Raw genomic sequence first — 20,824 nt, forward strand, 5'->3', positions numbered from 1 at the left:
TTGAACTAGAGCACTTTAAGCAACTAGCATTACTGTTTAATACTTATTGCTCTAAATCTTCCATGAAAGATTTTAAACCTCATCCATCCTTGTTTGCAGCCACATTTTTGCCCTTTCTATGTTTATGCTATGAATCTATTCTGCAGGACAGGGCTAAAACATGGCAGTTCCTACACAGTTAAGTCACATCTTGTGGAACCAGTTGGAAAAATCCAAGGTTGTAGCACAGTATGGGAATGGAGACTTGAACTACAAGATTCAAATGTTCGGTGTTGAGAACTGCAATATTATAATCAGGTCATACAGCACAGTAGCCTTCTACTGTAGATGGGACCACGTCCAGAGCCGAAAGATGTGTGGTAGAAGGCAGTGTTTGGCATGACTCCCTTTCCATCTTGTCTGTTCACATTGTCATTGTCCTGTTGCTGTCATTGTCCTGTTGCTAAGACACCCACTTCAGGTCACCCTTCCCCCACAATAGGCGTGACTTTTTGGCAATGACTGATTCAGTTAGGAGAGAGTTAGAAAAGAGGAAGGAAGCAGGAGCCTCTGCGAACAGCAGCAAAGCGCACATAGCAGTAGCAGCCACGTTAGCCCCAGTTTCCTCCCAGGTCATCAGTGACTAAAACTGGGTAACAGGTTTGACTTCCAAGAGCCTCACTCACACCATTGCTGCAGTACGCTGCTCACATTCAGTGGCTTTTCTGGGGGCTGGTGTCCTCTGGGACCTGGAGGAGACCCATGCAATGGCACCCTGGCGCAAGACTGACAAGGAGAGGAGCGGCGTGGGTATGTAACGTACACAGACTGCCATTTGGGTTTTGCCCCCTCTCAGTTTTCAAGCAGGATGTGGGCAGGTGTTTGGTGCAGTGCAATGAACTCCCTTCCCTACCATTTTCCTGCAGTGTCTTGTGAAAAAAACAGAAATTCTGTCTTAACACAAACCCAAAGGGGAGCTTGCAGGGAAAACTTTGTGTTGCCTACTTGAGATTTTTCATCTCATTCTTTGCCACTGCTGGGAGAATCAGGCTGCCACTCTAGAAATAGTAGGGAAATGTTACATCTTCAAAATGACTAAGGCCAGGGTTTTCAGGGTGTCAGCATGCAGTAAGATGAACTATTTAGGGTGCTGCTTGAGGAATGACAGGGAGTTGAAAGGGGAAAACAGATTTGCATGTCAGGAAAAGTAGTGCATGTGTTTATTGGGGAAGGACGTGAACCCCCCACTTGTTCTGAGAGTGGTACTAGAAAAGGGGCTAATAAATAAGAATGTAAGTTCTTATATTGGCTGGAGGGATGACCTCTTCCATCTGTGGTTTCTCTGATTAAATAGAGACTGGCGTGCTTCCTGGAGTTAACGGAATTTTGTAATTGTGCTAAATTATACTCAAGAAAGCCACAATAATCAAAGTTGGAACAGAAACACTCAAAATTTGTCCCTTGAGCACCTTCCACTAATTGGTAACAAAATATTTCTCTCGCTCCCTTGGGCAGACCGCTATTGATAGCAAGGAACCTTAAGTCACTGTTAAAATACACACTGATGCATACGTATATACCCAGCACCATAAGGACTTTTTAAAATAAAAAAAGACAAACCCAGGAGAGAACAGAGTACTTCACAGTATACATCATAGGAGCTGATAGTTACATGGAGTAAAATGATTATTAATTTCCTGGAGGAAATAATAAAAGCAAAATAATTTCTCCATGTTTAATTTCCATGCACAGAAGTGGTAAAATTGTGAAATCTAAGTATTCTGTACTGGTGGTAATTTCCATTGCAAAACCGAGGGGCTAAGATACTTGATTTTCTGTTTCAGTGGTAAGGGGGTGGGGACGGAAAGCAGAAACATGTAACTTTAATTTTGAACTTCTGTGTTCTGGCAAGCTGAACATCTGCTCTGTAACAGCTGGATTTGTGTAGGATGTTGTCTGAATGTCCATATGTTTGGTAATCAGAGTGTACTGCTTGGGTTAGCTAGAATATAGAATTTAAATCACTTGTGTATGAGAAAACAATTTAAGTGCTCAGTCTGTGTTGAGCTTTTTTTGTAGACAACACTCTGATTCTGGGCATGCTCAGTTTTTTCTGTGTAATGCTAGTCAGAGTAAATAAAGGCTAATAGTTAATAGATTCTTATAAGGATGGAAGAGACCACTAGATCATCTAGTTTAACTGCCTGTGGCCATTGCATTTCACACACATACCCTTACATTGACACCAACAACTTGTGTTTGACTGAAGCATATCTTTCAGAAAGGCACCCAGTCTTGATCTAAAGAAATCAAGAGATGGAAAATCCACTACTTATCTTGGTGGCTTGTTCCAAAGGTTAATCACACTCACTAAAAATGATGACAGGTTTCAGAGTGGTAGCTGTGTTAGTCTGTATCAGCAAAAACAATGAGGAGTCCTTGTGGCACCTTAGAGACTAACAAATGTATTTGGGCATAAGCTTTCGTGGGCTACAACCCACTTAAAAGTGGCAATTCTTCAACAAAAAAACTTCAGAAACAGGCTCCAACGTGAAACTGCAGAACTGGAATTAATTTGCAAACTGGACACCATCACATTAGGCCTGAATAAAGACTGGGAGGGGTTGGGTTATTACAAAACCTAAACCTAATTTCCCCCTACTGTTACTCACACCTTCTTGTCAACTGTCTGAAATGGGCCACTCTCATTATCACTTGAAAAGTTATTTTTCCTCCCTTGGTATCCTGCTGTCAATTGAATTGTCTCATTAGACTGACCTCACACTTGGTAAGGCAATTCACATCTTTTCATGTATTTATACCTGTTCCAGTATTTTCCACTCCATGCATCTGATGATGTGGGTTCTAGCCCATGAAAGCTTCTGCCCAGATAAATCTGTTAGTCTCTAAGTTGCCACAAAGACTCCTCATTGTTTTTACAGTTAAAAATGTGTGCCTTGTTTCTAATTTGAATTTGTCTGGCTTCAGCTTCCAATCATGTGGTCACTGAACACGCATTATGGTTTTAAGTGTTGCATGTGACTGCAAGAGTATTTATAATATTGGCTAGTTGTACCATAGCAGCGATTTGAATGCCACAAGCACTGTTCGCTATCTGAAATAACACATCCTTTTTAGTACATAAAATAAACAACGCTTTCTTCAGCAAAGGTTTCTGGTTCAATTAATATATTAGTCTGTGTATAAAAGCTGTATCTTTACTGAACTGATTTATCCACAAATATAACTGCACAGACAAAGCAAATTTTATTTAGGTATTACTAGTAGGAAGGGTTTCTAAAGTTAGTCAGTCTACAGTTGCTCCAAGACGGTTGCTCGGGTTTGTGGCTATCATCACATTTCTCTGTTAGGCTTGCCAGCAAAGGCTTCCGAATATTTAGCTGTGTAACTTTTTGCATAATGAATTAGAATCCCTAGCAACTTACCATCATGAACACTTTATATTGTTTTAGCACCCTAAATGCATTAGCTGAAGTTTCCTTTAGAAAATAACCAAGGCAAGTGACATTTTAAAGAAAAGTACTTTGATAAGGCTAAAAAATATGTAGTTAGTTATTATAGTTGAAAATGTTCAGTTGAAATTTTTCTACTTTTAGTACAAGAATAAAATTTTAAGTGTCAGTTTGACAAAATGAATGTCTAGGCAATTAAATTACAGGTGATATGATAATAGTGTGTTAGCTTTCCTTTAGTTCTGTCTTGCATCAACCCAAATAACTAGGGTTGTCTCTGAAAATGACAGAAAACCCTTCATTGCCTAAAATGAAACTTAACACCTGTTAAGTATCACCTTTTCCAGATGAAGTTGTTGGCTCTCCTTAAATCTGTTATCTGGGCTCATGACAGGGCTTGGAATTGAAGAAGCACATGAGAGAGGTGAATGATGGAGTTATGGCTGCTTATACTGCTAATCATGTTTGCAATACTCATGAGTCACCTAATTAAAGTCAATAGGATTATTTGCATTGCATGCAAGGTATTCCACAACTTGGCCTACTATAGGAACCAAATGAGTAAACTGCAATCTTGAGAGTTGGGTGGTGGAGGATGAGTGAGGGGCAACACATCAGTACAGCTGAGAGAAAATTAGTTGATTACTGTTACATACAGTGCACATCAGGGCAGTAACACACAACTTCAGTAGAGTAGGGTGAAGATAATGGAAGAATTTTTTGAGAAGATGTAGCTATTTCATACTTGAAAGTTTATCTCCAATTCATTTCCTGCTGCAAATTAAGGATACAGTGAGCTAGTTATCATTTGACCTACACCCCAGATTAGTTCAAAGAAACAAATTGTTGCAGTTTGACTAAGACAACTTGAGAGTGAGTGTGAATAACGGAAAGGAAATACTAGCAACATAAGGTATGGGAAGGTGAGAATGGCACAGACCACTACCTGCTTATTTAAAGTATGTGAAGGTACTTCACTGGCATTTGGGAGCAGAGGATAAGTGTACTGTACATATATTTGTTTAAATAAGGCAGACAAGTGCTTTATACAGTAGTGAAACAGCTGTTGTATTGTTGCTTTTCCCTAATGACAATTTGCAAAGACTTGGTTTGTTTATTTATGCACCCGTAGGCATAAATAACCTTATCAGGAATAGCATAATAGATCATTGCATAAACACTATGCAGCATTGGCTATGCATGATTTCCTGTGGGTCAAATTGCATTAAACCCATTGTTATAGAAATGCTTCATCAAGCTTTATGGTCCTGGTTTTAATCCAATTTGACCTACCAGGCAATCAACTAGCAGAATGCTATAGAGCAGTATTATGTCCAACTTTAAAAAAGAGATGAAAATGTCTGCTCTGAAACATGGTGTGTGTATATTTGGTATGACTAAGGGGAGGTAGTGTAACACTTGCTAATTAACTTATTCAGTAATTGAGTATAATGTTGGAATACTGGAATGTCATGCAATTGCATTAATTGTATTCTGGTTACCATCTTAATAAGTGACCATTGCACTACCATGATAATGAGTTGAATTTAGGCTTCTCATCTGTACATCTCAGAGTACACTGCAAAGCATGGCAAGTATGAATAACCTTGTTTTACAGATGGGTAAATTGAGACACAGAAATGAAGTGACTAGTCTTAACACAACAGGTGAATGGGAGATCTGGGAATGTAATCCAGGTGGTCTCCCAGTCTAGAGCCCCCTGCCACTTTGTGTTCTTGAGAAGATAGTATGTTTTTTCATCAGAATGCTTTATCAATGAAAGAGTTTTTTATAATGTTGATGGAAAGTAACCTGCTGTAATAAGACATAATCCAAAAACACAGTTTTATTTCATAAGCTGGACAGGGAAAGAGAGGATCAGCATTCAGATAAGATGTCCCAAGAATACTAAAATACCAGCAGTATAAGCACTCAAAAGTATGCCCCTTCTTTTTGGATAAGATGTCTATCATCTATGTGAAGCAGGTAGAACTCACTTCCCTCTAAAGATGCTACTAGGTGGTGGGTTTCCATAAATGCTTTGCTGGTTAATGGACAACTGAAGGCCCATAGAAGTTCTGCAAAGCTAGACTTTATGAAGTGAAAGTAGCAGCACCTTTTACCCTCCTCCATAGCTAAGGCTTATGAAGGCTTTTAAGAATTCTCTGCATCCATCTCTTTTAGCTCACAACTTGCCTAAGCTCACATTGTTCATCCCTTCTGCTAACCTGCTTTCTTCCCCTTCCCTCCTCCTTGGTCTGTCACATGCTGTTAAACCAAAGAGACACGATAGAAACCAAAGTAGCAGGGTCTTTCAAATGACTCCTCCTCCTCACAAGTGGAGAACCAGTGCTGACAGGGCCAATTTGATCAGGGTGGATGTAGTCCACTCCCAATAATTGAACCCATTGTTCTCTTTGAACCCACTGAACACTGGTTCTCCACTTGTGAGGTAACTCCCTTCTCTTCATGTGTCAGTATATAATGCCTGCACCTGTAATTTTCACTCCATGCATTTGAAGAAGTGGGTTTTTTACCCACGAAAGCTTATGCCCAAATAAATCTGTTAGTCTTTAGGTGCCACCAGACTCCTTATTTTTGTGGCTACAGACTAACACGGCTACCCCTTGATATTAGATAAGACTGTTAGATAAGACTAGGATAGCAAAGAAAATGTGGCAGACTGTTCCTTTTTTTTTGGTGGCAGTTGGCCAGAAGTGCATCAGATGACAAGGGAGCTGCATGTCTGCTCACGTTTCCAGGGAACCAAGTTGCTGCTGTGATATCAGAAGTGGGAAAACAGGCAAAATTGTATTCCAGAGCACTGTAAAGTGATGAGGCATAAATCCATACTCAGGTTGCTGAATCTCAGTCACATTGGCTAATGTAGGATATAAGATGATCCACTCCCGATATGTAACATGAATTTGTGGAAACTGAGATAAAGGCAAACATTCTTCAAGTCTGGACCCAAAGGGTTGGGATTGGCAATTGTGCCTCTGTTTCTAGAGTCCTCACCTGCTGACATACCAAATTTTTTTCCCTCATCTGTATGCAACTGAAGGGTTGGTTTTTGAAATGAGAGGGAGATGGACGTCAGCCATGTGTGAATGAAGCTTAACCCTCAGTCAAATACAAACAGAGCATCCTTCCAGCAGTCCCAGTGCATGTGGGGTATTTACCCCATACTTGCCCTGAGAGGGTTAATGCAGACTGAGAAGAGAGCTCATTAACCCAACAGCCAACAGCTGAGGGGAATCAGATGGCTGAGCAATCCCCTGATTGAGTGAGGAAGCCCAGCTGAGAAGGAAGGAGCTGATTTGAGACTATAAAGGTAGGGAATTTGCAATACAATGGGCTGGTGGGGAAAATCTACAGTGACACCCTGGAAGAAGGGAGGAGTGTTTGGAGGCTATAGGGATAGCTAGCCCACAGGTCCCTTCTGGGAGTGGGCAGTTAGGAGACTAGTAAATCCCTGAGAGTGAGCAGTAGCAGATGGCAGGAAAGGGCTTAGGTGAAGTCAGTAAGGTCTAGAAGGGAACAGACCTTGACTGCTGACTACAGGGTCCCTGAGCTGGAACCTGAGGGCAGGTCTGGGTTCCCCTGCCAGTCACTGAGTGGCACTCTGATGTAGTAAATGGGAAGATTGGCTAGGACTGCTAGCAAGGAAAGGCTTTCCAATTCCAGAAGGGGAAAATGTGTAGAGTGACCTGGCCAAAGGTCTGAGTCACAAAGAGGCAGTAGTAGCTTGTGGAGTGAGAGAGGGGCTGTAGACACAGAAAGAGGAAGGTAGAAGACAGGGTGCAACCCTGGGAAGGGGGGTTGACCTTGTGAGCTATTCCCCAGAATGATCGGGAGAAGGTGCCACCTTTACAGTGAGTGGAGTACCCCGTCTCACAGTGCTTGACAGACATCAGCACCTAGGTGAAGAGTAGCTGGCTGAAGGTATAAATCCAGGTAAGATGAAGATAACAGTAGGAAGGGAAGTGCTTTATTGCCATATGATTGGCTTCCAGTTAGTGCATCTGCCTTGAGTCAACGTGGCTGGCAGCTTCGGAGTCATTCTGGACTGGGGTGATACCAAAGAAGCTAGGAAACTGCACCCCCATCATGCTAAATTTGGACATGAGCACAGTGAGTCATGACTGTCCTCTCCAGGGATCGTTACTGCAAATTCAAATGAAAATGCCAACTTTGTGCTTCTTTGAAAAGTGACAACATAAAAACTTCACTTTCTTACTCAGCAGATCTGATCCTGGTGAGCAGTCAGTCACATCAGCTGATATCCATGACGATTGCAGTTGCTGCAAACCACAGTCAGTCCTTGGAGAGAACTATACATTAATTTGGTTTTTGCATCATCAGCAGAATTGCTAAGTAAATCCATCCTGCAGGACCCACTATGATACCTTCATATTCTGCCCCTCACTGCACCGAGTAGGATTGCCCAAGGGACAGTGAAAACATGATTGCGAACCATAGGATTGTGTGAGCATAGCTGTCAGCAGCTGGCCTGCACAACTTTTGGTGGGTGGTCCTGCATGAGCTGAAATGACTCTTGAAATCCTGTTCTGAGATGGCACACAATACAAGTGGGAAAGGCATATTGTTTTTACTTATGTTTCTATATCTAAGGTACTTGTATGGCCCCCATCACCATAGCAACTGAATGCCTCACAATCTTTAATGTATTTATCCTCCGAGCATTCCTGCGAGGCAGGGAAGTACTATTTCCATGTTACCAGTGGGGAACTGAGAGATTTAAGGGAATTGCCCAACATCACCCAGGAAACCTGTAGCACAGCAGAGAATGATATCCATGTCCCCTCAGTCCTATGCTGGCAACAACTGCACCATCCTACCTCAATGAGGTACAATAGGAAAAACCATGATGCCACCTCCACCAAATCACAGTAGAATCCTGCTTGTGAGGCGCTCCAGTTGGTTCAGCATGAAGCAGCTGTTACATGAGCAGCAGAGCTTAAAACCTCAGTAGACGGGACAGACATGGGGCGGGAGGAGGAGCAGAACACGCAAGTGGAGTGAACAATGGGATGGTAGGAGAGGTCATTTTAGATTCTCACCTTTTTTTTATATGGTTTTGGTAGGTTTAGTTAGAGGGGATAAGCTGAAGGGAGAGGGGTGTCTATGGGGCGAGGTTATGTGGGCCAGGAAAGGGGTGAAGAAGGTAAAAGGAGTAATGCTGAGGTGAAGAGATGGAGGAAGAGGGAGGGGCGAACTGGAGCAAACAGCCAATCAGCACAGGGCAGAGACAGTCCAGTGAAAACTGGAAAGGTCTCCAAAGGACCAGAGGTGGCTGCTTTGGCTGTTTCTCCCCTAGCTGCCGGAGTCTCTGGCTGGCTCATCTGCTAATTTCTCCCAAGGCCACACAGTGGGGGAAGAGGGGATGCCATCTGGGTCCTAGTGCCCCCGAAGTGTGTGTGTGTGGGGGGGGGGGGATCCTTCCTTCTACAATTCTGGGTCCAGATAGTGCTGGGGAGAGGGGTGGGCCTATCTGAGACCCATTCCCTTTGTCCCACCCCCACACAACATTCTGTGCTGTTGTTGCTTCTGCCCCTTCCTCTCTCGAATCTCCACCTGGCTCCTCTACAGAGTTGCACCTTCTGCAGCTGGGAAAGGGGAGAAGAGACACCACCTAGTTCTAGTGCCCCTACAGTGCATGCGCCTTCCCTGCACAGTTGTGGGTACGTGACTGATAGTTTGTACACATGGATCAGTGCAACAAGAACAAAACTTGTGGGTGCAGGAGATGGAGCTGTACTGATGTCAGGACCATGCCTGTGAAAGTAGCCTTTCTAAAATGAGAACAACAGTGACTCTGACTGTCTTTAAGTGAAAATTAAAACTCATGACTTCTAACATATCCTTTCCATGATAGTGGCTAGTAATAAAAGTTAACAAACCACCAGCATAGGGGTACAGAAAGAGGGATCTTTTTGACATTTTGTAGTATGTTGGTTTCTTTAAAATGACTCATGTAGTCACCAGAGGGAGTCCCAGAATGAGGCGGTTTCCAGCATGATGGAGGCACTCAGGGTCTGCATCCTCAGTCTGCAAGAGTCATGTAACTGATAGAGTTGTGATTTAAATCTTATATCTCTGGTCTCACTCTGGGTTCTTGAAATACAGAGGCTGCAGTGTACTCACAGGGAAGGTCCTCTCAGCTGCCTGACTGGATTAGACAGCATGACACTTGTACAATTGCTAAAAGGCAAAGGCCATGCTGTGGGATAAGTAGCAGCTGTAGGAAGTGATCTTGGAACACTAATTAACTATATTGGAATGTCACAGGGTAGCTAGTCCTGGTGAGTAGAACTGGACCCATGGTCCCTGTGTCAGAGCTGGTGAGCCCAATCCAGCGAATTAAAAGTATGGGACACACCTGGGTCTACAAAGGCCTGCTAGGGGCCATGCACAGGAAGAGAGTGTTTGGGAGAGGTTGTGCTAGGAGAAGGAAAGCTACAATGAAGTGTATTAATGGGCTAGGTGCTCAGGGAGGGAGCCCTGGGGTCACTACTCCAAGAGAGAAGCCAAACTAGCTAGAACTGGGACACTGACTGGAGCAGGGTGCCAGAGACTCCTGGAAGGGTGGATCCTGAGAGCAAAGAGTAAGTGTGAAAAATAACTGCATTCTTTCTCCTTGAACTTCTGTAGCATGTTAACCTTATTATAGTATGACTATGCTCAGCTGTTGTGTACTGTTGGTCTGTATTATTTAACAGAAGTTGAATTGTGTCCCAGATAGAAGTGCCTTTATAGCTTTAGTTTCTAATTTATGAAATTTTAGAATGAAAGAAGGTACAGAATGATTAGAAGGTGTATAATACGTACTCCATTATTATGAGAGTAATGATACAAGTCACATGAGAATTTTCCAGAATATATTTGGGTTAGGCCAATAATCAGAGGGGAATCATTTGTTATAGAAATTAATTTTTTCTTTTTTTGGAAGTTGAGTATCTAGACCAGAGAGATAGAAAAGGCATTCATATGTCAAAGCAATTCTGTGCCTTTTATCATATGTATTATTGACTGCTACGGTTCTTTGCTACAATTCCTTAGATGGAACATTTCTGGAGAAATTTGATTAACTTCGCTGTGTATCTTCAAGTATAATGCAGCACAGCTCTGGGAATAGGGATTAATTGTTCCCTGAGATAGCTTGGTGGCTGCTATTTCAAACAAAAAAATATTGTAGCATTATTACACAAGGCACATATAAAGTCTTTCTCATTTTTGAGAATGTGGTGATAAATAATTTAAACTTAAAAATAGGCAGTTTCCTAAAGGGAGCTATAGATGTATTTTCCTCGTTCGTCAAATGAAAAGTTCTATTCCAGAAATCAAGAGGCAAAATATGCCGCTAAAATACAACTGATATTTTTTCCATCCAAGTATTATTTCATGGTAGATCAGTTTTTCAGTTTAGCCTTACAATTTCATTTCATACCCTTTTAATAAAGGGACTGATGTTCTTTTAAACTATATAGTGGCATTGCACAGCTGTTGAACTTGTACACCAAAAAGGTTGTCAACGCTTGTATGGAATTAAAGCATTTTGAGATATTAAGTGCTGTATATAACATTTGTTTTATTGTACTGAGGCTTGTTCTATGATCAGTTAATTGCTCAGTTCCATGCAGTGTCTGGAATCGAGACTATCATGACAAGACAGGATTGAAGATTTTTGTAGGAAATAACATTTTTATAGGGAAACTTCTTCATTCTGATTGCCAATATGCAGCCATGGAAAACCTTACTGTTGTAATCTAGTTAGAGAAAAAGCAAGCTTTTCACTGTTGAGGTGTTGGGAAGAGGCTCATTGACCTTGGGAAAGGTGGAATTTTTTCCTTAACTTCTGTTGCTCCCTCTTTCCTCCCACTGCTTTCCCTGAGCCTTTCTCAGACACCACTCATGCTTTAAAGAGTCTAATACTGAAGCCCTTGGATAGTAGTGAGCAATCAAGTAAGGGTCTAGGCATAGTAACCCCAAGGAAAACTTGGCTTAAGAACTTCCATTCTGTTTCCACTCTGGACTTCAAGCTCTTAATGTATTGTGGATAGGAAAATAATTAGAGTAATAATTATTAGGAACTTTACAGTCACTTTTATCAAGAAGCCCAAAATATTTATTTTTGTTTAGGAATGAGAGAAAATCAGTGTGAGTCTGTTCAGCTGAACGCCCAAGAGTTGTTTATGGTTCTAGGACCCAATGTCTTGCAAGAAAGACACCTTGACACCGAGCCTGGTTCCTGAGGGGAAAGGACATACTTGATAGATCCTAGATTTCTTAAATAATATTAAAGCCACCTCCTTTTACTCCAAATAACTCCTTAAAATTCTTCTCTGCAATGATGCCTACAAAATATTCAACACTGGTTAAGCAGCTGGTTTGCTATAACTATGGTATTTCATGCCAACCAATGTCATTTCATTGTTTATTTGTACTTCCACCATCTGCGCCTCCTGCTGACTATAATCTTGCACTGAGGTAGTAAGCTCTTGTAGCGAGGGCCACTGTCTATTTGCTTTTATACACAATGGGTCCTTGGCCTCTAGCTACTACTAGGGTTGCCGGTTTGGTGCGAGTAGATAGTTGAACACCCTTTCCCTGCCCCTTCTATGAGGCCTTGCCCCAGCTCACCCTCCCCCAGTTGCTCGCTCTCCCCACCCTCACTCACTTGTTAATATTCACCGGGTTGGCTTCAGGGGGCTGGGGTGAGGGAGGTGTGAGGCTCCGGCTGGGGGGTGGGTGGGCTCCAGGTGAGGGCTCCAGGGTGGGGCCAGAAATGAGGAGTTCAGAGTGCGGGAGGAGGCTCTAGGCTGAGGCAATGGGTTGGGATGTGAAAGGGAGTCAGGGCTCTGGCTGGGGGTGCAGGCTGTAGGGTGGGGCCAGGGATGACAAGTTCAGGGTACAGGAGGGGGCTCTAGGCTGAGGCACGGGGTTAAAGTGTGGGAGGAGGTACGGGTTCTGAGGTGGGGCCAGGGATGAGAGATTCGGGGTACAGGAGAGGGGCTCCAGGCTAGGGCAGGAGGGTGGGGTGCAGAGGGGGGCTCTGGGCTGGGGCAGGAGGTTCGGCTGCAGGGGTTTCGGCTGCAGGAGGGTGTGCAGACTCTGGGGTGAGGCTGGGGATGAAGGGTTTGGGATACAGAAGGGAGCTCCGGGCTGGGACTGAGGATTTCGGAGGGCGGTAGAGGGATTGGGGTATGACGGGGAAGGTGAGGGCTCCGGTGGGGGTTGCAGGCTCTGGGGTGGGGCTGGGGATGAGGGGTTTGGGTGCAGGAGGGGGATCAGGGTTGGGGCCAGGGAGGGGTCGGGGTGCAGGCTCCAGGCAGCGCTTACATCAAGCAGCTCCTGGAAGCAGCTGGCATGTACCTCCTCTGGATCCTATGTGGAGGCACAGCCAGGTGGCTCTGCAGGCTGCCCCTTCCGCAGGCGCTGCCCCTGCAACTCCCAGCTAATGGGAGCTGCAGGGGTGGTGCTTGGGATAGGGGCAGTCTGCGGAGCCCCCTGACTGCCCCTACTCGTAGGAGCCTGGGGCGGGGACATGCCAGCTGCTTCCTGGGAGGCATATGACAAAGAGGCTAGGAGGGAGCCTGCCAGCCCCACTGCGCAGCACCACCAACCAGACAGTCAACGGCCCAGTCAGCAGTGCTGACCAACGCCACCAGGATCCCTTTTCAACTGAGTGTTCTGGTCGAAAATCGCACACCTGGTCACCCTAGACACTACTGCAATCAAAATATAATTGATTCAATGCACTGAAGCAATCTTTGTTTTAATGTAAGCGTCTTTAACTTTTGGAAGCTGTCAGCCTGTTAGTAAAAAAAAAACGGTAGCTCCTTGGAGGGAGGGTTGGGGCGGGGGGGGGGGGGGGGGGGGGAGGAAATCCATTCATCAATGACAAGAAGGTCAAGCCTGAAGATTTTACTGGTGTGGGGGGAAAAATGTGCCCTTCATGATTTCCAGGGCAGTTTAAAGGAGCCTCCTACCCATCTGACAGTAGTTCAGACTTCATTAGTGAACATCTGTCTTTTAGCTTAGAGTTGATTAATTGGTTTTGTGTTTTTTGTTTTTAGCATTAATATTCAGTCAAAATAAAAAGTAGGAAAACCCCCACAAACTATGATGTTCCTTGTGGGGATGGAGAGCTAGGTCTTTGAAAACTATGCTGAAATATGTGTATTATCACAACCAGCTCTTAGAGCTTGAGTAACATGAAAAGGTCATGTTGTTCTAACCAAATCAATGTTTGTTCCTTTAGAGAGGTTCCTGAACTGAAAACTCGAAAGAATCCCTATTAACCTCCACTGGAGGGCCAACAATCCAGCTTCCAATTTGGGTAGGGCAAATATATACAAGCATAAATCAGAATTTGAAATACAGTTAAATAACCTCTATTAAACCAACTATGTCTATCTTAAAGAAATGCACACTAGTCTTTGGCCTTCTTGTAATAAATCTGTTATTTACCCAAAAATGAAGTTCTGCAAGAATAAACCAGCTTTGCCCAGCTCTTAAAAGTTATTATGGTAAAAATCAATATATAAAAGGGAGATACTCACTCCTCAGTACATTTGCATATTGCAACTCTAGTTAAAATGTAGAACTGCTCTGGGACAATTTCAGTTCAGGGGGCTGGGTCACCTGAGAACCAACCTACTTTGAACAAGATTTGATCATTTCATGTTCCAGAAGATGGTGTTTCCTTGATACAGGATGCACAGTGTGGCAGGAAATGAATTCTCTCTGCAGGAACTTCTGCTTAAAAATAGTTAACTCCTTTCTGAGTACTTACCTGTTCTTTTCTGACTTAAACATAACTTGACTTCATATTATGCAGCATCTTTACTATTAGGGCCGGGCTTGTGTTGCATGTACAAATTGGTGTCATAAGCATAAACACAATCTCTGTTTCAAGCTTAAATTTCATGTGTGGTTGCACATACACTTATGTAAATCTGAGGTTATCTTTTCATTTGGACTTTGTAAATTGATCTTGGAGATATGCAGATGAAAAGCACAAAAGAGTAGTAGAACCATATTTTGAAAGAGGCTGTAAAATGCATTTACAATATTTGCTCACACAACCTAAATTAATTTGTCAAAAAACAGTCAACCATTCAATTACATTGTGCATACAAATGTTTGATGTGATTTGTAGAAATTTGCTTGAAAATATTGCAAGTTGATTTGTGGAAGCGCCCTGAAAAATTAGCCCAAAGAGTGCCTGAAGAAATGTTTAACAGCCAGTTATCATCACAGATAAAAACATATTTTAAACTTGAATTTTTGTTCTATTCTTAAAACATCTGCTGTGTTCACTAGAATAAATGTAATCGAATTTAAGTGGTACTGGTTTCCATAGTTATGTCATAAAAGCAGTAGTAGTTTAACTAGTGGGTCAGTCTGATAAGAACTAAAATTGAAGAATGCAGTAGATGGAAAATTGAATAAGGTTTCTAGGTCTGGGCCATGTGATTGGGCGAGGGCACTAACAAGTCTATACTAGTAGAGATGTTAATCTAGAAGGCACTGGTAAATTTGGAGTACAGCATAATGTTTGTAATCTCTAAATACCCAATTAGAGATCTGCATGGGTAGGTGACACTGTAGTCCCATGGCTAAAGATGTTGCTTAGTAGTTAGCCACCACAGCTTATATCTGTAATTGTTCACTTCTGTGGAGTTAGCAAATATAACTCAGTTCTACTGATCAAATGGCAGCAGGGGTAATAACTGTTACTGAATACTGTTAAAGTTTTGTTTTTACTGACTGCTTTTTTATTCTTTTGACCCCATTTTCAGTTAACTTTTATTTTTGTTCATAAGAAAAGCAGCAGGGGAAAGGGAGAAGTAGCCCCACTTTTTCTCTGACTCTGGGAATGTGGGGACAGCATATGAAGGGAGATTATAGACAAATGGCATTGCAGATTGTACAGAATCGGTGTTTGAGGAGTATTCTATCTGTGTATATGTAATTCCTGAATAAGGCAGCAGTGGATTATGCTCAAGAATATGTAGACTAGTTGTTCTGCAGAACCAGTAAAATGGGGGTTGGAGTGTAAATGGACTCTTGTGTCCAGCTCTTAATGATGAGCTCTTCACTTTCGTGTCATGGTCATCCTGGCATTGAGTTAATACGTGCTGACACAAACATTGCAATGCATTATCAGCTTGTTCCCTTGCAATCATCCTGATGATCTCTGCAGCTCCATTTGGCAGATGGCTTTCTAGTTCTTAGTGTGAGAGCCACTATAATAAAAATTGCCTAAACACTGAAGTGGCTTTACATCTAAAAATGACTCAGCAATGGGATTGTGTATTAACATGCATCTCCAAAAGGTTCTCAGTTAACTGTGAAAACTTTCCTTAATGGCAAGCCCTCAAACTCAGCCTGAGATAAAAATCAAGCTGGATTCATTCCTTGCTACACATCACTAACAGAGTCTGCGGGCCAGATTGGTCTCTGACGTGTGGAACGTCAGCAGTTTTGCTGGAGCTGCACAAGTGTAACTGAGGATAACCTAATAAATGTAACATCCGTTCTTATAGCCGTGACTCAGAAGGGATTCTTAATTCAGGGTACTGGCATGCACTCTCTAGCTCAAGAAACCCTGTTTGTGCAGCACCGAGTGTTTTCCTGTGTCTAGGTCCTTATTAACTAATTATGGAATAAATTGTTAAATAGACCTAGTAAACGAGGGAAATAGAATGCAGCTCTTGCTCTTCATGTGCTGGCTTTACATGACCACTGAGAATAAAAAACAATCCAAACTTATTTTGGCCATAAGTGATGATTGGACTCATGTAGCTTTGCATGGAGCAGTTCTGTTGAGTTAGAGGTAGAATTTTTATGTTCTTTCTCTTAAGAGTAAAACTGCATTTTAAGGAACTTGGATTGGGAGTATAGAAAAAGGCAAAATGTACAGTTAATAATTTGTCAGGATCAGATTAGACTTCCTAATGGTAGCCTGTTGGGCCACTGAGAACCCTTTTAAATGCCAAACTATTGAGATGATTTCTAAATGCAGCTTATTTTTCCAACACTACAATTGAGTTTTGCAAGACAGAACCAATATTTTTAGACCAATCAGTGTTTGAAGTTCTTCATTCAACGTGTTGGCAAATACAACAGACTTAATATGAGGTACTGAGCCAGAATCATTCCTTTTAATTCACTTTATTGCAATGAAACAAAATGGAAACCTGGTTTAACACAGCTGTGCTTCTGAAGAAAAGTTTGAAAGAAACATTAGTACAGCTTCTCTGGGGGGGGAAGGGCACAGGGAGGAGAGACAGCAAAGTGGAAGACTGATGATTGATCTAAGTAACTAGACAGAGGGACAAGGCACTAGTAGGGACAAGGCCCTTTTAAATGGTATAAAGGGCCGGGGTAGGCACTTGGAATGAAGGAAAAAAACATGCAGAGGGAAAGATTCAGGTAGTGAGAAAAGGTTAGTAAATTAACTTTGTGCTTGAGGATTGTGACTGCAGCCTTTCCATAGGTCAGCATTCTTGTCAAGATGCATTATTGGTTTGCAGCCTGACTCTAGCTTGCCTTTAGTTCCCTTTAAAATGAATGAAAGTTTAGGGCAATCAACACCTTGTAGGATTGTGCCCTTAAGTTTTTCCTTAGAATTGGTTTCTATGGAGATCCTAGAGCTTGAGCCTCACATTTGTCCTTCTCTGCTTAGGGACAGGACCTTATAACCAAATTTAGCCAAGTCTTTGACCTTTGGATTCTGTTGCTTCAAACCTTTCTTAATCCAGTGGGTTTCAAATCTTAAAACATTGGTTTCCTGTCTGAATCCCCAAATGACCTTCATTCAAATGTTAGCAAGAGTAAATTGTGACTACGTTTTCTGCACCCTGTGTCAATGAGAACCAAGACAATGGCTGTTGACCGATATAATGGTATTGCCACAGCGTGCACAAGAATATAGACAGAGCCTAGAGGAGTAGTCTAGTGGGTTTTGTTTGTTTATCCATGAATTTACCCAGCAGTAACAGTTACCCAAATAAGACTGAAAATATAACTGGCAGTTCAGCGGGTTATTTAGTCTCCATACCCAATGCAGTCTTTGGCTATTTGGTTAAGATAGCCAAGAACGCCCACACCATATGCTGGAGTTGGATTTAGGAGGCTCTGGACAGCGACAGAGAACCTGCAGATCCTCCTTGTCGTTAATGTATGGCCATTGGTTGGGTGAAAAGTCACTCTTGTCTCAGGGCATCTCCCATTGGTCACTTCAGATGCCACCTGAGGAGGTTTTCATAGGTCTCATCTCCATCTACTTGAAGAGGAATTCCCAACAGCACTGGGGCTTGAAAAGAGGATGTTCCTGTCATTTCACCAGTCAGATCTGGTGGTGTGCTCTAGGCTTGACTAGAAGCTAATATCGAGTTTATGGTAAATGGGATGTAGCACTTTAGCTCTCAGCTGATGGTCTCTTGAGTGAGAAAGGAATTTCCCAGATGGTGGATTGGCATGGCAATTGGAAGTTGCTAATCTTCTTCAAAAAGTCTGGGAGGGGCTGTAACAAGGTTATGTTAATCAAGTTAGTCTTGACCTTCCATAGGTGTTCATGGCAGGAGTCACTGGCTAACCAGGTGCCTTTTGTTGTTCCTAAATTCTCTCACAGGGTCAATTGAGCAGACTCTCTGGGATTGGAAAGGGCTTCACTTCTATATTTCTTACAGATTAAAGCACCCCTTTCCTTGATTGCTCTCACAAAGAAAGAGTGGTAGGCTGCAGGGGGCTTTTCTACTGAGCCAAATCTGAGAAGCAGCTGAGATGAGAGGTAAACTAAGGATTTGGGGAGGGGCTTAGAAGACTAACTTTTGCATATGTCACTGCATTGGGAAATGGGTGGTAGCTGTACTCCCAGGTCAAAGAAGGACTTGTTGGTTAAGGTGTGGCCTATGGTTAGACTATACTGACTGTCGATGTCTCATTCACCTAGAGCAGTGGTTCTCAACCCATGATGCAATCAGTACATAGGTATGGCCCATGTGACATCATCAGGGCCATAAAGATGGCATAAATATAGTGTGTATGTGGCCCACATAGCACACAGAGAGTTGCATATGGACCCACAATGGCAAATAGGTTAAGAACCACTGACCTAGAGTGTCCATGCCAATAATGCTAATACTAGTGCCTGGTTAGGTCAATACTGGCCATTAGGAAGCAGACTCAAAATGACATCTAACTTCTGACAGGACCTGAACACATCACATTGTTTTTAAAATTTAATCTATTCTTTGGGTTCAGCAACTGTATAATACCTAGCATAATAGAGTCCCTGATTTGGGTGCTTACATGCCACCATGATACAATTCATTAATATACCTTTGATATTTTTAGTTAATTTGAAAAGTGGGAGCAGGGTGCATTAACAACTGTCATTATGTCCTTCCACACTAAGGATACCTCTTGGGGAAGGGGAATCCCAGTTATTAGGAGGAGACAGGTAATGGTAATGGAGGATTCAATCATTAGAAATATAGGTAGCTGGGTTTGTGATGACTGGGAGAACTGCCTGGTGAATTGCCTGACTGGGGCAAAGGTTGCAGATCTTATGTGCAGTGTAGGGAGTAGTTAGTGGTTGTGGTACACGTAGATACCAGTGACATAGGGAAAGGTAGGAAAGAAGTCCCGGGGACAAATTTAGGCTGCTAGGTGAGAGATTGAAGTCCAGGACCTCTATGGCAGCATTCTCTAAAATCTTCCAATTCCATGAGCAGGGTCAGACAGACAGGCAGAACTGCAGGGTCTCAATGGATGAGACATGTAGGCAGGAGGGGTTTAGGTTTTATTAGGAACTAGTGCAACTTTTGGGGAAGGATGGGCTCCACCTAACCCAAAATGCAGCCAGATTGCTGGCATGTAAAATGAAAAACTTTGTAAAGGAGTTTTTAAATTAAGGGCTGTGGGGAAAGTTGACAACTGACATTCTTCAGGGGAGGATCTATTGATCAGGATTCTCCATGTCCTAGTAAGGTGGAGAGGATAAAAGTTGATAAAGCTCAGGTAGGAACTGAAGACAGTCAAATGAAAAAGTCCTATTCAATTACATCACATAATGGTAGACAGCTAATCGGTGACAAATTTTTATAAGAGCTTGTATATGAATGCAAGAAGTTGAAATATGAAGATGGATTAACTTGAGTGCCTGGTATTAAATGAGGATACTGATATAGTAGGCATTACAGAAACTTGGTGGAATGACGATAATCAATGGACATGGTCATAGGGTACAATATGACAGAGTAGGTCGTGCTGGTGGGGGAATGGGATTATATGTGCAAGAAACCAGTCCAGTACAGTAAAAATCTTAAATGAATCGAACTGTACCATAGGCTCTCTATGGATAGAAATTCTTATTATTAAAGCAGTAGAATATATTACCGACCACCTGATCAGGATGGTGATACTGATTGTGAAATGCTCTGGGAGACTTGAGAGGCTATAAAAATAGTTGAAATTCCCCATTATTAAGTTTTCTATCCCCATATTGAGTGGATACATATCACCTCAGGACAGGATGCAGAGAGAGAGAGTTTCTAGACATAAACGACTGCTCGCTGGAGCAGCTAATCGTGGAAATCACAAGGGGAGAGGTAATTTTTGATTTAGTCCAGAGGATCTGCTCCAAGAGGTGCCTATAGCTGAACTGCTTGGTAATAGTGATCTTAATAGAATTAAATCTAACATTCATGTGTATGTGGTGGTCATGGTGGTGAAGATACACCAATGGAGACCATCACAGTAGCATTTAACTTCAGAAAAGGGAACTACGCAAAAATGAGAGAGCTAGCTAAACGGAAATTAAAAGCAAAAATAGTCACAAAAGTGAAATGCCTGCAAGCTGCATGGAAAGTTAAAAAACCCACCATAATAGAAGCTCAGATGTATTCCCCAAATTAAAAAACACAGAGAGCCCAAAAAAAGCCACCATGGCTAAACAAGGTAAAAGAAAGTTAGTGACAAAAAGGCACCCCTTAAAAATGGGACGTTAAATACTATTGAGGAAAATACGAGCATAAACTCTGGCAAAGCAAGTGTACAAGTATAATTAGGGAGGCCAAAAAAAAGGATTTGAAGAGCAACTAGCAAAAGACTCTATATTTTTGCTGTTAGTTTTTGAGTAGAGCGGAAGCAGGAAGCCTGCCAAACCATCAGTGGGACCACTGGATGATGGAGGTGTTAAAGGAGCACTCAAGGAAGATGAGACCATCATGGAGCAGCTAAAATCATTCTTTGTGTTGGTCTTCGCTGCAGAGGATGTGAGGGAGATTCCTACCCTTGAGCCATTCTTTTTAGGTGACACATCTGAGGAACTGCCC

The 20,824-nt window shown here is 42.4% G+C and overlaps 1 protein-coding gene across 3 annotated transcripts in view; it reads left to right on the top strand.

The window, feature by feature from the left end:
• The first annotated feature begins 504 nt into the window (after window positions 1–504).
• DOCK2 (dedicator of cytokinesis 2) overlaps window positions 505–20,824 on the top strand; it is a 495,629-nt gene continuing 475,309 nt past the window's right edge. The window contains exon 1 of one of the 3 annotated variants that reach the window (XM_037906215.2): window positions 505–789. In XM_037906215.2, the coding sequence (XP_037762143.1) occupies window positions 747–789 (43 nt within the window). In that variant the 5' untranslated portion in view covers window positions 505–746. Of the gene's footprint in view, window positions 790–4,106; window positions 4,366–20,824 lie in introns of those variants that run through there. The other 2 variants (XM_043520976.1, XM_043520978.1) reach the window with 2 other exon arrangements.

This window comes from Chelonia mydas, chromosome 8 (genome assembly GCF_015237465.2).
Source record: "Chelonia mydas isolate rCheMyd1 chromosome 8, rCheMyd1.pri.v2, whole genome shotgun sequence".
NCBI lineage: Eukaryota > Metazoa > Chordata > Testudines > Cheloniidae > Chelonia > Chelonia mydas.